The sequence below is a fragment of the Clinocottus analis genome, unplaced genomic scaffold (assembly GCF_023055335.1).
Source record: "Clinocottus analis isolate CAN_PGR_092001 unplaced genomic scaffold, fCliAna1.0.p SCAF_9, whole genome shotgun sequence".
Classification (NCBI taxonomy): domain Eukaryota; kingdom Metazoa; phylum Chordata; class Actinopteri; order Perciformes; family Cottidae; genus Clinocottus; species Clinocottus analis.
The window spans coordinates 985,291-1,003,449 of NW_027176251.1; the positions used below are offsets into that span (position 1 = coordinate 985,291).

An 18,159-nucleotide genomic window follows, 5' to 3' on the forward strand; every position below is an offset into this window, starting at 1 on the left:
AAGTGCAAGTAATTGGGCAAAAACATTCAAATAAGACCATAAACTTGACTCTCAATATTCACCCATGTAGCCCACACCCACTGAGGACTGGTGTGCGTGCTGCTCATGTTTGTAACATTGCTTAACAACTGCAACCGTATGATTAACCAGCCAGATCCGCGTTCTTGTGCATGCATGTGTCTGTCCGTCAGCGTGTGTGTGTGTGTGTGTGTGTCTCAGCCACAGGATGCGACATGTCCAGTTCAGAGCGGCTCAACAGTGAAGCCTTTGCGTGACTGACTGTGTGTACCTTTGCACACAAAGCAACAGGAAAACAGAGGAGCAGGAACACACATGAAAGATGCCCAACGGGTCAATTCAAGTGAATGAATTCAAGAGAAAGCGCTTTTTTCTTTCTTTTCTTTTTTTTTAACTACGCCCCTTATCTAGCCGTTAGTGCAATCACTATATACAAATTCACGGCTGGTCATTTGCATCTCATTTGCATAAACCACCAACTGTCACCGTCGTCGCGCGGTTGAGTGAAACAACCAAGGATACACAAGGAGAGTGTGTGTGTGCATGTGTGTGCATACTCATATACCTCCTTCAGTGTTTGTTACCATGTGTGCCTGTTCATGCATGCATCCATTAGAGTGTGTGTGTGTGTGTGTGTGTGTGTGTGTGTGTGTATCAATGCATAATCCAATCTCCTCATGACAATGAAAGAGCCCACAGTGGTAAACTTCCCAGATGTTTCAGCCTCGCCCTGAAGCCTATTACACACACAAGTCTGTTTATCTGAATGTAATTATATTATACATACATGCCACTTGATTTGAATGTAATTATGTTACACGGGGGCATGTTTACTTAAATAGAATTACATTATTTATAGTAAAGGCTATTTGACGTAACATTCGGGACACCTGCCCCCCCGCTTTACATTATTTTTGAAGGCAGCGGCTGTAATCCACATCGGATATTCAAGCTCTTGATTTATCACAGTTTACGACAAGGCAGTTTGTTTTTTACCGCAAGCAGATAAATTCTGCATTATGTGAAATTATGATCATGTTTTTTTATGTGGAGATTTAGAAGGCAAAGCTTGGTTGGAAGAGAAAGCGTACATCTCAATCAACCAGCTGTTTACTTTCTCCGGCGTGGAAGAATTATTTAAATCACATTTTTATATGTGGTACACACTAAAAGGCATATTTGAAACATTTTGCATTGTTTATTTATGCTTAAGTGGTGCAGGTAGTATACTTAAGATTCAAGAGGGTTCTGCAGGATCCCGCAGATAGAAAAATACACTTTAATTACAAACAACAACGACGTACTGAGAAGCACTTTTGCTTGTTAAAGAGTGATAACCTTGACGCGTCGTTTTAGTTCCCTCCTGTAATTACTGAGGTGAAACAGACTTACAATTAAGCAACTATTCCATATCACAGTGTGCCACACAATCTGTTCACACCTGCACCACAGGGTTCTGAGTGATTGAGAGTGTCGTATCTGCATATTTCTGACTCACCTGATTAACTGAATGTTAACGAGAGGGACACGCCGTCCGATGCCAAAGAGAAGTACATGCTGAGGGCTCAAAGCGTTGAAGCCTTCGCGTCATGCACGTGTCCTTTCCTCCCTTCCTCTGTCTTTGCCCACACATGAAATCTCCCCAGAGCAAAGCAGTACCTGGTCCTTAAACCCATCGCTCGTTCCCTTTCCTCCCTCCTTACATCATGCATTCTTCCTTCCCTCCTTCGTCCCACCGTGTTCATCTCAGAAGTCTTGTGTCTCTCAGGGAGGTCTGTTGATCAACCGAACGGCAGGGAGGCCAAGATGGACGCAGCAGGTTAGCAGCCGGTGGAACGACAGGTCTAACCGTCTGTGTATCTCTCTCTCTAGGTGTGTGTGTGTGTGTGTGTAGTCTTTAAAAAGGTTGTACACAAGCAAAGACAACAAAAGGACACACACAGACATATGGTATTCGCTGTATGAACACATCCCTAAATTACTGTGATCATCACTTTCTTGTATGTTTACAAGAAAGTTGAAGCACACACACACACACACACACACACACACACACACACATATATACACGTACCCCAATGATGCTGAGTCCTTTGAGGTAGTCCATCCGTGGCTGAGCCTGAGGAACACAACCTGCTACCACCACTTTTTTCTGCTGTTCCTGAGCTTTTCTGTAGGGACAAATGAAGGATATTCACATTAGCAGGAAAACGCTTGCACAATTACAGCCAAATGATTTGGATTCAGCTATAAAAAATAATTTAAAACAAGACAGGGAGCATGGCTTCCCCATGGACGTCAGGAAGTCTCTACATCTTTCACCGCAAACTAAAAACATATTTTTCGACGACACCTTAAATAAGGAAGCTAGCGCATTAGCAGCGCTTTAGCACCATCTTAAATATCTCGTACTGATGGCACTTTGTCGTTTGACTTTATTGAAGAAATCGTACAGTCCTGATTCTTGTTGTTGTGAGTTTTACTCACGGTTGAATGCAGTTATTGTCGGCTAAATGTAATGTAATGCAGGCAGATGTTTGTGCATGTAACATGGGAACTTTACCGTAATTCTCCAAAGATTACATACTCAAATATCCAATGACAGTAAAGCTTGACACTTTAGAAATTAAACTTCATCCTCAAAACTCCAAAAAGGTGCTTTGAACTTATTGTTTTCCGAAGTCATTGATGAAGATATTACGGTTCGGTTGAGCTCGAACTCAAACTGACTCATCAAAAGGTCTTCAAGGACAGAGCCCGTCTGCATCCTGTAATATAAAAATACACCTAAGAAACAACATCAATCGAGAGGGACAGGCCGAAGGGATTCGCTATCATCTGTATCAAGAAGAAATGATAACGCATCACTCTGAATTGCAGTGTTCACAGTTTCACACGGGACACAATGCTAACTCCCAGTGAAAGTCTCAGACTCCAGGGAGAAAGAAAAGCCTTGTTTTCCCTGTTGGTATGCAAGCTATTCCCTCCTGAAATGTCCATGAAGGACTCAAGGTAATTCCCATGATGCAAATTTGGTTTCTGAATGTCCTTCGTATCAAAACAGAGAGAGGTATGCAAGGATTTACTCCTCTCACTTTTGTTTTAAGATGAAAAGCACGGGTTATGTGTGCGATTGAGATTACTAGCGGTCTGGCCCAGTGTTGAATTTATATAAATGTCTGTCTCTCGCCTCCCAGTGTTTGTTTAAAAAGCAGGTGGCAGCTTTTCATCAACACACGGCCGAGAACCACCGTTGTGTGCTGTGTTTAACTTCGACAGATAGGTCACCGATTGGTGGCATTTCTTTCTTGAATGTGCATCGAGTGACAACGAGCTGGAGACGGGGCGAGAGGAGAATCGACAGCTGTGCCGATTCCAACTCCAATAAACTAAAAACAAACAGCCTGAGAGATAGCAATGCCAGTCACACATGATAAAAGACAGCAGATACAAGCAGTAACATGTGTTTTTGTGACGAAACAGGTCACTAACGAGTCAGAATTGGGGGTTCATTACTCTATTGGCAAGAGAGTAATCACTCACATGGTATTTTTACAATTAATTATTAGCCGAAATGAAAAGTAGCACCAAGAATCCCTCTTCCCAGATTAATTTAAATTCATTTAAATAGGGCTGAAACAACTGGAAAATAGTGAAGCAAACCACAGCGAGAGAGTGCGTGTGTTTGACTGTGTGTGTCAGTGTGTGTGTAAGTGTGTGTGCGCCTGTGGATCTACGAGAGTCTTTATGTCACCTCCAGTTAGTGGCTGTGAGATTTGAGACACTCGGTCTGTCTGACAAAAGCTTTTGGGAGCTGCCCAGACTCAGCCATGAATCTTTAATAATGAAGCCTCCTGACAGCTGGAGCGGGAGAGAAAGGGAGGGATGGAAGAGGAGGGATGGAAGAGGAGGGATGGAGGGAGGTGGGTGTGTAAGTGAGGGAGGAAACGTGGGAGGAGAACAGAGGAGGAGCAACGAAACTGGATGCAAACTGTCAGTTGTGTTTTAATTCAGACTTTGTTTGTATTCTTCAGGAAAACAAAGAGAGAGAGAAAGAGAGAGAGAGAGAGAGAGTGGTGGAGGTAGAGGGTGTGTTTGAGAGAGAGAGAGAGAAAGTGAAGGTAGACAACTCAATTCAAAGCCAGCTTACGTTGTCATGTGAATGAGGGAGGGAGGGATAGATTAAAGCTTAAGTTGGTTTTCGAGATGAGCGGAAAAGGACTGAAGGGACGAGAGATGAAGCCGGCAATGATTTCTTAATCATTCAGAGCCGCTCGCTCGTTTTTTTATTCGGGGTTATTTTAGTGACTCTTCTCATCTTCACTCCTTCATACAAGTGTGGAGCAGGTAACAACAAATCACTGAAGATGCCGGAAGAAGACAAAAAGATGAATTATGAAGAAGAGAGAGAAGATCGGGTGACGACGCGCCACCGACAAAACAGTTTTAACGGCACGTTCAGTGAAATAGCACTTCTATTGATCTCCAAAATGCACTTTTCTTTTACAGCGCGTGCTCATTTAAACTTGTTTTATCCACTGTGTGTGTGTTCAGGTGTGTAAACAAACACACCTTGAAAACAGAACGAGAGAGGCAGGATGCGATGTGACTAAATAACGGAAAAAAAGGTCAATGGATTAAAACTTTTAAAGAGTCCGTCAAGTGAGACAGAAGAACACAACAACAACAACAAAAAATGGGATATCGTCTGCTTGGAGGAGCTTATATTCCCTACACTGTTCCTCATAAAGGACACACACACACACACACACACACACAGTAGGGATGCGTCTGCATAATTCACACCGTCTCTTGCCAAAATGCGCCAAACGTTCCTTTAATGCGCTACTCGCTCCCCCGCCCACAGGACTCGGAGCCCAGAGCTGACACAGCGAGTAAGCAGGCGGACGCCTGAGCCGCCGCCGCCGCCGCCCCAGAGGGGGGGGGGGGGGCGAGGGAGGGGCGAGCGGGCCAATCACGTCGCACACAGTTTGTGGACGGCACGAGACGGATGGAGAATTATGCGATGCGGTTGCTGTGGTGATACTTTTTGAGGCCGATCGAGTGCTCACTGCACAGTGACCCGGACCGGAGCAGATGCCCCCCCGAGATCAGAGGACGAGACGTGTGTGTGCATGTGTGTGTGTGTGTGTGTGTGTGTGTGTGTGTGTGTGTGTGTGTGTGTGTGTGTGTGTGTGTGTGTGTGTGTGTGTGTGGCTACATGTTTTCCTTGGCACCTTGCCCTAAATCTCTACGGGCTCCTGTCAACTGTGTTACTGCTCTCCATCGCCTCGAGACCACACACACACACACACACACACACAGGGTCCGAACACCCACATGCTCTGAACATACTGTACACACACATCCCACGGTGGTCACGGAGGCCACGGCGAGAGCGAACACTCGCCCATGCATACATGTATGACCTCCGTGGCGTGCATGTACACGGGAGCGAGAGGAAGCGCTGTACGTTCTGGTTTTTAACAGCCGAGTGGACGCGGTGATTCAGTCACATTAGACCAGACTAAACGTCCAACTGGATTGATCAGGTTGACTCGGAGGAGCCCCGTGCTGTAAATATGACATTGAAATAACTCTAGGCATTAAGATGCACCGCATAGCGTGACCTATATATATGTAAAAAGGGGCCTCTTCAACTTTCTCACAACAAAACTTGACGTGAAGGAAAGGCCCCTTACATCGTCTTCTATAGCGGCCGCGGCCAACATATAGTGACATCATCATATAAATGAGCCACAGTGCTGCCACGAATACTTCACAGCCTCAAAAGAAGCTGTATATGATATCAAACATAGCCAGATTTTTATTAATGAACATAGTGTGTTGTATAAACTAATGTACTTATGTGTAATGTACTAGTCCTGATGTATTTTGTCACCGTTTCCAGTAAAAGTAACCAGATTGTTTTGAACACAGGTCCAATTTCTAATGTAATTTAATTTACAAAATAGAAACATTTAATTTCTTTAAGAAACCTTTTTGTCTTTGAGGCACAGAGACCTGGAACTTCATCGAAAGCGAGCGCACATTTTTGTCGTCGGGTCGGAGAAACATCCAAAACATGCTAACAGCTGTGAACCGCGTGAGTCCGTGTGTGAGAGTGTGTGTAAGAGAGTGTGTGTGTGTGTCCTCTCAATGACTCTCCCTGCTGCTAAACACCCTCAGCCCTGTACAGATAACTACGTCGGAGGACGAGGATGAGCTCATTACCACACACACACAGAGCGAGCCATATGCTCCTTGACAAACATGTTGCTCGTGGGTCATACTGGTAAAAGAAATGAGGAAAGCTTGAGGAAATGAAGCGTATATGAATATATCCGCATATATGACCAATTTATGGGACCCATCCTGTTAGGAAAATGTGTTAATATACTATATACTGTATTTATATTTCCATTTATTTGTCGCTCTCCCTCTCCGTTGTCCTTTCCCCATATTTCCCCCTGTCCTTGCTCCTCAGTCTCCCCTCATCCTCTCATCCTCTCATCCCCTCATCTGACAGTTTTCTGGCTGAGTTGACAGCGAGCCAGCCAATCGCCACACTCCTGACCTCCCTGCATTAGCATAAGCAGCACGGGGTAAGGTTAAGTACCCATCAAGCCTCAGTAATTAAGATGTTAGCTGGTGTGTCAATGAGTGTGTGTGTGTGTGTGTGTGATTAAGTGGGAGAGGAAGAAAGACCAAATGTATTTACTCATCTTTACATATTTTCCACAAACTTTCCACTTCGCCGACTAAGTTAATTCCACAATGGCCGTTACAATCCACATTACTTACTTACTTTTCAGTTATTTGTATTATGAATTATTCATGTTTCTATATCTATTTTCTTTTTTTCTGTGGAGACGCCACGCTTTGTTACTCTGATGGAGGATGCGGCGTCTCCTCTGCGAATAAGTGCGCTGGCAAAGTTTACCAGAACAACTGTCATAATACAAACAGTATAAATAAAACAGAAGCTAACTCCGGCCCTGTGGGATCGGACTGCAGGCAAACTAAACTAAATGAAAGCTGCTAATGTGGCATACCGGGGGCCTCGAGGACATGCAGCCGAGAGAAAGGGGGGAAGAGGGAGACGAGTGATTGACAGGAAGCCGTCGAAAGAACATCTTTACAAACACGAACAGCTGATGGTTAGGGAGACAAACGGCAGGAAAACATGACAGACGAAGCAGAGGGAGAGTCAGTGAAGGTGTCTCATCAATCCCGCTGTATGTGAGCCGCCAAGTTTAAACCTGCGAATGTGCCGGTGTGTACGGCGAGTTATCGAATATACGGTTCAGATCTCGGGGCATCACACAGAGTAAAGACCAACAACACTGCTCTGTGGTCTAGCAACTGGCTCGCAGTATGACCTCCTGTCTTCCAGCGATGTAACGGGGAAAGGATGTGATGAGAAGAACAAATACTCGGTGTAAATCCTTTAACTCCTTGAAAAAAAGAAGAAGAAAAGAAGCTTTTTATGGTAAATATACAATACTACATTACATTTAGCTGACGCTTTTATACAAAGCGGCTTTTATCCAAAGCTATTAGGGGTTAAGTTTCTCGCTCAGGGACGCAACAACGTGGACGAGAGGAACCGGGGATCGAACCACCGGCCCTCTGATTGAAAGACGGGCATGCTAACCACTGCATGCTATCCACTTCATGCTAACCACTGCATGCTATCCACTTCATGCTAACCACTTCATGCTAACCACTGCATGCTAACCACTGCATGCTGACCACTGCATGCTAACCACTGCATGCTGACCACTGCATGCTAACCACTTCATGCTAACCACTGCATGCTAACCACAGAGCCCCAGTTGCAAGTTGAAATATTACTTTTGTTTTGCAAAAACAAATCCAACCCTATGGGGTGCCAATGGAAATGTAGTCAATGTATATGTCCATATATACCGTTTGTAATTGTTTTGTATGTACATAGAACTGTGCACATTAATATTTTAAAAACATCATCGGATATGTGTAGTGAATAGCTTTAAGTGTGTAAGAAGATACCAAAGTATGGACTTAAAAAGATAAAGAGGGAAGTGGAATATGTCAGAAGGGAACAAGAAACAAGGGAGTGACAACTGGCGATGAGTAAAAAGGAAAGGAGAAGAAGAAAAAAAGAGAAAAACTGCCAAAGAGCACATCTTCATCACCAGGAGGGGAGAGGAAGGATGACAACAGGACTCAAAAGGAAATGAGGGAGCGAGACGAGAGCTGCGAGGCTGTGAAGGAGGATTGTGATTGAGGGATAAGAGAGGGGTTTGAGAAGTAAAGCTGCAGAATCCCCTGGGACTTCACACACACACACACACACACACACACACACACACACACAAACACACACACACACACACACACACACACACACACACTCATTGACTGCTTTTGTGCATCATAGGATAGCAAGAGCGGCTACACCTATGAAGAGACACTGAATGGGAGAAGAGAAAGAGGCTCGGTAAGGGACAGAAGATGCAAGAGACGGGATGTCTAATTTAATCTATACAAGATAATTACATGAAAGCAGGTCCATAAAAGTGAGTTGTGGTAAGTGACGTTAAAGACAATATAGATTTGAACGGCCTAAGCGCCGAAAACCAGTTGCAGAAGGCCCGCTTGCCTCCCTCGACGTGTTGTTTTACAGTTTTAAAGACTCGGTAGCGGGGAGATGAAGATTGATTGCGGGTAACTACGAAATGCAGAGAGGACGGTGGCCATTTTGTTTTGTGCACCATTATCACCAACCTAGCTTATAAAGGCACCCACGTTAGAGCTGTGTTTTACAGGATATAGGCAATCTGTTGACCAATCAATACGCCTATAACATGCTTAGTTTATGGCGTGCTCACATGGCCTTTGGGCTATTTCAGAGATAGGATGCAGCTCAACTGTGCACGCGGGCCTAGTAAAGGCAGGTCGGAGGAAATGCAATGCTTTCAGATTATAGCCTTTTAAAATAAAAATAAAAAACGTGCCTGGCACACCTGCCCATTGCTGTGAAATGGATGACATCTGTCTTGTAAAAATGAGCTGAATGCGTGATAAATATTGCATTACGGGGGTAAATGAGTTGTACTCGCCCGCCTCAATGGTTCATAATAAAGAAAATGCTGATTTGAAAGAAGAAGAAGAAAAAACAGGAGCAGCGGCAAAGGCCCATACAAACATTCACACACACACACACACACACACACACACACACACGTGCTTGTGTGCAGGGAATTGTATTGGAGATGAGCACCTGACTGAACCACGAGGTCAATGTAAACCCCCCCGAATCCCGGGAAGACTCCCATGAGCACCATTTCTAATGCAAAAGGCCTACTTTCTATAGGAAAGGCCTTTATGGGATAATGCTGTGGGAGACAACCGCGAAGAAGAAGACTTTAGGATGGGGAAACAAAAACACTCGTAAACTAAATGTTCACTATTAAGTTGTGGGTTAGAGTTTTAAAAAAAGGGACTCGGTTAAATCGTAAAAATAGAATAGTGTGCTTAAGAGAAAAACATCAGAAGGAAGTCATAATAATCTGCTTGTTATTTCAGTAGAGATCTGCTCTTTAAGTTGATTATAATACATCGTGGAGAGTTTGTACTGCAAACAAACCACCGAGATGACGATATTTGAGTTTTCTTGTCTGAAACTAGGTAAACACACAAAAATAGCGTGCGTCTGGACCCCACGGTTGGCAGTTGTGTGTCAGTGCGGCAGCTGCAGTCTGGCTCTAAACAGGTCAGGTCACAGGGCGCACACAGGCATTTACCATTCAGAGCCAAAGCCACCTCCCATGAGGCCTTTCACCGCTGTGTGAATCCGTCGGCAAAAAAGGTATGAGCGTGTGAGGAGGCACACACACATTTTGCTGCCTGTGGGGTCAGAAGAGGAGTGTGTGTGTGTGTGTGTACTGTTTGTGCGTTTGTACAATTATGGTGAACCAGAAGTTGAGACGAGGGAGGGAAATCCTGACGAAGATGACAAGATGAGGTGAAGGGACATTCTTGGTTGAATGAATCCACACAAAATTTAGTCCAAGCATAAACACTCACGATTGGTTTCAAGGTCATAAATTATTACAAGCAAGGGTTTGTAAAAGTGGAACGGCACATTGCTCCGTGACCTGTAAAGCATCCACAATCTTTGCATATCAACAAGGGGGTATTCCCAGCCAACGCAGATTAAATAATGACATCATTCTAAAAAAAAAAGGGGATTGTAGAGGCGTGTACACTTGTGAAATGTCCCAAACACTCCACAAAACTATGTTTTAATAGCCTTAAATGATTGTCTATTCTGTTGTGTTGGAAAAGGGAGGGGGGGAATACATTTGAAGTTTTAGTATAAATCTATCTGGTGAGATGTCTTCTGGTGTGAACTTCCATATTGGAATATATACAAGAAGTACAGGGATTTTGTTTTAAATAGAGTGGTGTAATAAATGAGCTGGCATATGTATCTGAAGGAAGGTCCTGCGACTCGAGACAAGACTCTGTTACCAACTACACCGTGATATTTCTGAATGTCAGTGTCGTTTAAGTAAACTGTATATTATATATGTATCAATAAGTGCATAGAAAACCCCACAGATCCACTTTCGCTGTGGCGCAGTGGCGCATGTTAACATGCATTTCCAGTAAATACTCGCATCCCCAAAACCACGACATCCTGCACACTTAACTGAGCTGTTTGTGGTTAATTCCTCGACCTATTAGTGAAGTCAGTGCACCGAGGACAGAGCATAATGACGAATATATTTACTACTTTTCATTTGACGGGCAACATCGCAGCTCAACTCAGACAGTTTGGAGTCGCGCTTCGCTCTCCTTCGCCATCGCGGTCCGTACCGCGTTTCACCGATATTTCCAAATTTAGTGTCTGATTCCTTTGTGTGCGACTCCAATGCAATGCGCGTTGCATTTATGCATTTTCACACATCTCTGTTTACGAGTCGTCGGCGCGCCGCAAACTTAATTATGCTGCGTGTGAGCGCGCGTGTGAACGCAGATACACGGCGAGTGCCGAGTATAATGCGTGCGTTGGGGAAGTCTCATTATGGAGCTGAAAAAGTCTAAGCATCCATTGAGCCTTTTAATTTCCCTGGCTGACGTCTTCTCCCCTACAAGCGCCTGAAGTGGCTCCGCAGTGGCTCATCAGTCTTTCTAAAAGGCCTCCTCATTTAACCACATTGCCTTATTTATTCTAAACAGCGTTCCTTTAAAAAAAAAAAAAAAAAAGCCAAAGATGCAGCGTGCACAAAGCCAACTGTCTGATTAAATTGCTATGCAGGAGCCCTTACTTGGTAAAAATTAATTTATGGGATACACACACTCTTCTCATCTGAGTCGACACCAATTAAAAAGGAAGGTTCAAGGCACGGTTCATTACAATTAGAAAAGAGTCGGGATTGGAAGGATGGTGGATTGTTGGACGACAGAAAAGGCTTTACAGGACGAGGTGGTGATTTTCAAAACACATTTGGCTCGTGAGAGGGATGGTGAAGCTTTTTTTTCTTCCTCGTTTGTGATGAATAGAGCCGCCTCAGTCCCTTTTGTCGGACCACATTTATTGCATCTCTCTCAATCGCTCCTTTTCACACTTTCCATCTGTAAAGATCACGTTCAATGACCATACCTTATCACTGAAGTCACATTAATGGGACACTTTAAATGGTCTCGCAGAGTAGACCAGAGTTTATATTAGAGGACAGTTTGTCTCATTTGCCACATTTATGCATGTACTAAATCAGATTATATGGCTAAAATGCTTCATAACAATGTTTATTACAACAATTTAGGTTTTTCACAGCTGCAGAAACAGCTCAAGTCTCTCAACCAAGCATTCGTATTGCACAGAAATAAAGTTTGACCTTGTGAACAGCGTAAACCTGCACCCTGCACCGTATGTTTTGGACTCATGTGGTTCAGAAAACATACAATCAAAGCAACTCTTCTTGCAGTCAGGAGGTCGCCGTCATGTTTTGTAGTGGACGTGAGGAACTTATGAGCAGCGTACTTAAAAGCATCTAACCTGCTCACGTCTGCCTGAGACAACACTTAAACGCCAATGCATTGTAGTCAAAGTCAGTTTTATTATCAATTTTGTGCAATTTGCAAACTTACAGAAGATCGAAAGTACGTTTCTCTTCTGTCCAACATAGTGAGTTGTGCATTAGTAATAATAATAAAGTGCAAAAACAGTTTAAAAATTAAAAAAAAGAACAAAATATAACATATAGACAACATAAATTAGGAACTATTAAGACTATGAAGGACTAAACTATGAATAAATGACTAACTCCTTAGCAGCATTCAGACATGTGAGTCTAAAAGAGGACGGAGTTAGACTAATAAATAATAATAATAATAATAATAATTCTAATAAAGAAAAGAGAAACACAAAACAATAAAGTATTAAATAAAAAATGAATAAATGTGTTTAAAAAAAAGAAAGTAAAATAAAAAGAGACAGGTGCACAAATCCAGACTAAATGTCACTTTCTATTATACTATTTAGTATTGATTACTTGCTAAATAAGCTAAAGTTTAAAAAAAAGAAAAAAAAGAATTAAGCACATGTCCTCAAAGACGAGGAAGTGGGCTTCAATAGAAGTTGCAACCAGGAAGCAACGTGCTGAATAAAGTACACGCAAATCGTACCGCAGACCAAAGTTCGCGGCGCGTGCCTCGACTGCGTCGCGGGTTCCCAGACGTACACACTCGCACAACAATTTAATCACACATCACCGCTAAAGCACAGTGAAATTCGGGCAGCCGGGGAACGCACGGCAGCCTATATGCCACATGTGGCCCTGCTCCCCACAGCAATATTCCCTCTCTTCATATCCAGCTGTCTGTTTGTTTACAGCACCTCAGAGGTTAAGGACCGCCCCGGGTGCATCAAGGCACCGACCCCCCGACCCCCCCGACCCCCTCGTGCCTCACAGAGGTTGGCATCTTGCTGTGTACGTTTCCACGCTCCCGTCATTATTTGCTCATACGCGTACCTATAGCCGGCTTGTGAGCCTCGGGGCTCGTGTCACTCTAAATGCTTCTTGGTGAAACGGCTTCTTGGCTAGTTTGCGGCGCCCCGTCGAGCCGCCGTTAGGAGAAAAAAAAAACAAGCGCTCGTAAATAAAGTGGAAGATGCTTCGATGGCAATAACGTCGAGGCACATTTGTACACGCCTATAGGAAGCTTGAAGGGATGTAGTTTTTAAAATACAAGGGTAAACCTATTGGTTTCCAACCTGCCTGGTACTATTTGGTGGTATTAATCATTTTAAGGACAAAGGAATGTCGTTCCTGCAGCCTGCAGAGCACGTTTACTGTGCAAAATGGAAACCCACGTGCTAATTTTAGGAAGAGCGTGGCGTACTAAAGTTAGCGCTGTTGCTGTAGATTCATTTGGTGGGACACAAACAAGTTACTACTGTTGTGCTGAGGAGTTTTGAAACCCGGAAATCGTCAAAATCGTGGATTTCATAGGATTAAACCCTAATGCGAATAAATAGAAATACACAAATATAACCACGCGTGCATGCAACATGCAGATATGAAATCAAATAGACAAATATATTGCTATATATATTGCTTTACATTTCGTTATGCCTGTAACTCATGATCATATGATCTATTTATGTCATCCTCAAACCATAAGTTTCTCTGTTTCTCCTGCATCTTGCTCTCTTTCTCAGCGTTGACCGACTGTCATCTGTTTTCCACTCCTCTCCTTTATTTTCCACTGTGCGCATCGCTTCAAACATTTCCCCTCCGGGTTTGAGCGTAAGGCATGCAAAGGTCAAGACATCGCACTGTCATCTTGCATGACTTAATGTATATCAAGCACGTCTCTATACTTTAACACATGGAATCTGGACGTGACATCCAGGGAGCGAGACTTCTGCAAGAGTGTTTGTGTCGCCCGTGTGTGTGTGTGTGTGTGTACGCCTTACTGTAAAAGTTTCTCAGAATAACTCGGCTGTCACTCGTCACCCTGAAGGTGCGACGAGAACGAGCGCACTTATTCAGAGGGAGAGAATGTCATCTTTTATAACTCGCAGCTAGTATTAAGTATCTCACTGGCCAAGTAATTTCCAGGTCAGTGCTTGTTTAGCTAACACCAACTGAGTGGGGAAGATGCCACAGGCTTTTTTTTTTTTTAAAAAAGGTGCTCCTCCAGGAAACACACACATGTTGCCCGTTGTCGTTTTTCCACCCTTACAGTTGAGCTTTATTAATAAATGATCAGGCATGTAAAACCAGCGTGTTGAAACGGACGTCAGTGGGGAGGGGGGGGGGGGGGGGGGCTTTCGGCTCAACCTGTGTGAGTGTGTGTGTGGGTTTTGAGTCGTTTTGTGTGTTTGAGTAACACACAGCGGAGGCCCTAGTTGTCCGTTTGGTGAATAGAGCCGGGGAGGATCGCGTTTCACTGCGAGAGGGTTTGGTTGCGTGTCAAATCCCGTGTGTGTAACTAAAGATACTTGTTAGGGACACGGCAGCTGGTATGCTGGCTGTTACGCACACAGACACCTGCCACCTGAGTCGGTCAGTCTCCACGACTCTGACTCACACTCTCACACACACACACACACACACACCTGCTTATTCACCCGTGTGTAGTGTGCGTCTGTGTGTGTCAGTACAGGTGAACAGAGGGTCAGTGAAGTACTTCCCATATGCCATCTGTCAGATCAGCTACAGCTCACGCTGACATTTCCCTACATCCAGTAGCAATGTCGACCCAACGAGACCACAATGCAATTCATTAAAGTTAATTAAATGCCAAATGTACTCATTAAACATTTGCAACACAACAATTTATCTATTTATGTTATTTATTTACTGAGAGATATGAGGGGAGTGAATCAGTGATAGATATATATATATATATATATATATATATATATATATATATATATACACACAGATACAGATACATAATTATGTCAATTATGTCCGCTGAAGAGTGCAAAATCAAATTGATTTAAAACCGATAAAAAGGAAGCAAATCCTTCCTATTAGAGAAGCTGGAACAAGAAAAAATGTTCTTTTTTTATTTATTTAAAACATGTGATCATCAAAATGCTGTTGACCAACTAAACATGTGTTTAATGAATCCACTGATTGATTCATCCGCTCAAAATAATACGACTCCAGAGTCACACACACAATCTTCACCTGTTCCCTTAGAGAGTGATGCAACCACAAGCAACGCATCTGATAGTCTCTCTTGCCTTCTCCCCACTATGATCATAAGTGTATTTATTATTAATAATAATGTTATACGATGCCTATCAAAAGTTTCAAGACTCTCGTACCTTGATCATTCAAAAAGTGGAAGCACAAGAAGTCACAAAGAAACATCTAAATAACGAGTTCAGGTGAAATGAAGAGAATGAAGCTCAGTTCAGTCTTCTGCTTACCCTCCCGATCCTCATCATCCTCTCTCCAGCGCGCATAATGAGCTGCTAATGAGAATCACAGTTCTCCTCTGAGTTAGATTACAGTAAATTATGTAGAAAGCCTTTAAATCACTGCTTTAAAATTACACTTGTGGCCTGTGGAGCAACACGACACCCTTGAGCTTCTCCAAGCCGACAGACGGACGGCACAGTGACCGTGCAGATTTTCTCCTACAGATAATACTTTTTAGACCGTTATAACATCGGGTAACGTCGAACAATTACACAACATGTAGTTTTTAAACGTTTTTGTTGGAAAAAAATAAGTCAGAAGTTTGGAAAACTGGAGTCACAGGAGAGTGCGAGTGCAAAATATAAGAGAATATAAGTGAGGGAGCCGATGATAGACAGAGAGAGGTAGCGTAGCGTCACCTTGTGAAAGCCTGTCGTCACCTGCAGGGAGAATAAATGACCTGCAGGAGATCGCTAGAGCACCTGAAAACACATCATCCACCCTCCTCCCTCCTCCGCCCTCCTTCACTCCCGCCTCCACCTGCTCCCAAATGAGGAATATGTTACTGGCTTGAAATAACTAAACTCAATTAAACTGGAATAGAAATGACTCTGGTGGGTCCTCTGCTTTCATTAATTGGGAGCAAAATAACCCTCATCTCGCTCACGCCTACATTTCATCCGTGTTTTTAATCTCTCTTTTCTCACTTCCTCTCTTGCGCTGCGAGTTGTCATCTTATCTCACGTAATCTTTTCAGCTGCAAATTAAATCTAGTGAGCCTTGCTGATGCTAAAATTGGAGAACAGCGTTGCCAAGGCATCAAGGTCAACATTTTTGCATAAAATTAAGAATATTTAAGAACTTTAATTGTCAATTTAAGGGACAATGCTCGAAAATTCCCTTCCTGGTCAATCAAAGCAGATTCGAGACCTCGTTAAAATCATGACATCATCAAGTCATTGTTTGCGTACTAAAGTCAATGTGATACATATTTTGCATTATTTTTTGTTTGTGTAGTTTGTCTGTTTGAACGTGTGTGTGTGTCGTTATCGATGGTTTCTTGTTTGAGTCTTATACGTACTGATTTTAAGATATTAAACTGGAATATATATCATTTAAATTACGATATTTTTCAATGATTACATAACTTATCAATGCACTACGGGGGTCTAGTGTTCATAATGAGATGACAGAATGAAGCAGTTCTTTAAATATATATAAAAATCTGTCATTTTGATCTAATTGTGTGACAATGTTAAGGAAGTAAATCAGGTTGCTTTGTGCTTCAGTGTGCATCAGTGATGTTTTTAATGAGACACCAAGCCTTAGATCACTTGTCTTAGTTTCACAGAGCAAAGATTTTCATGCAATTTTTGCACATTATAATAGACATCCTTAAATATTTTAATATATAATAGAAAACATAACTTTTTCTTCCAAGTTAAAAGTGTTAAAGTATCACATTTACTTGGAGACTCTCTTCACACACGACTGTGAAGAGATATTAATTGGATTGTCATGACTTGTTGAGTCGCACCTACTCCGGTATTTCACACAATCTGAACAAAGTATATATATATATATATATATATATATATATATATATATATATATAAATGAAGCATAAGCCCAGTCGTGTCACATTGCTAGTTGGAACAACATTTATTTTTTTGCACTTGCCGCTTCAAGTTAATAACAGACGTCCAAACTTCTGTGTGTATCACCGCTGACAGTGTGTGGCTGGTGTTGTTTCACCTTGTGAGCTTGTGTGCGTGTGTGTGTGTGTGTGTGTGTCGACACTCACTATAGCGGGAACTACCGCGCCGGTGGTTTTTAAAGTGCTTTGCCAGGTGTTTGTATGTCTGTCTGTGGACGTGATAGTGTCACAAGTGTGTAAGAAGCTAACTTCTTACGGTTTACCAAGCGGCTAAAATGGAGCAGGACTCCTTAAACAATGGTTGGTTACCTGAGATTGTAGACACAACTTCACACATTAGAAAATAAATGGACCGACAGCTGGTTCAGTTTCTCTTCCTGCACCCAACAGCCACACAAAACGTCTTGATGGAGGCAATGAGGAAATGAGGAAAGGTAAAGTGTTCGTGGTAAAATGCTGAACAGTGAAGGGAACAAGAGAGTGAAGCAGGTGTCAAAACAATCAGGTAGGAGTTTGTGTATTTAATCAAGCCCAAGTGTGCATGTGTATGTGTGTGTCTGTCTTAATGTTTCTGCTTTCCTCGTGGCATGAAGGGTCCTGTGCGGCACATGCCTGAAGGCAAAAACACACACTCACACAGGCCAACATGCAGGCGGCTATCAAGGGAAATAACTTCATTCTGCTGGCATTGTGATAAAATAAATATATAAAAACACGCGTGTGAAGCCACACAGTCGCAGCCGGGTGATTCATCACCAGCTGATGAGCGCGAGACCTCCAAAAAAAAAAACCTTTCGAGCGACCTCTGGCCTCTTCAACGCGACCTTTCCCAAAAGGGTCATTGTAGATTTATCAAACAACATAATGAGCTTTACAACCACCATCGCTCACTAATGTTCAACTCTCTCCCGAGAGAAAACAATATAATATATAGGCCAAAAAAGAAACAACACTGTCTTGTCAGCTTCCTGCAGAGACCTCCCATCGCAACATATTTCACAATTTTTCCTATTACAGCTGACAGCTGACATTGTCTCCATCTTTCAC

The 18,159-nt window shown here is 42.9% G+C and overlaps 1 protein-coding gene across 2 annotated transcripts in view; it reads right to left on the minus strand.

The window, feature by feature from the left end:
* cdkal1 (CDK5 regulatory subunit associated protein 1-like 1) overlaps nucleotides 1-18,159 on the minus strand; it is a 200,182-nt gene that overhangs the window by 138,681 nt on the left and 43,342 nt on the right. For both annotated transcript variants that reach the window (XM_068570623.1, XM_068570625.1), the window contains one exon: nucleotides 2,093-2,189. In XM_068570623.1, coding sequence (XP_068426724.1) covers nucleotides 2,093-2,189 — 97 coding nt within the window. The remainder of the gene's footprint in view (nucleotides 1-2,092; nucleotides 2,190-18,159) is intronic.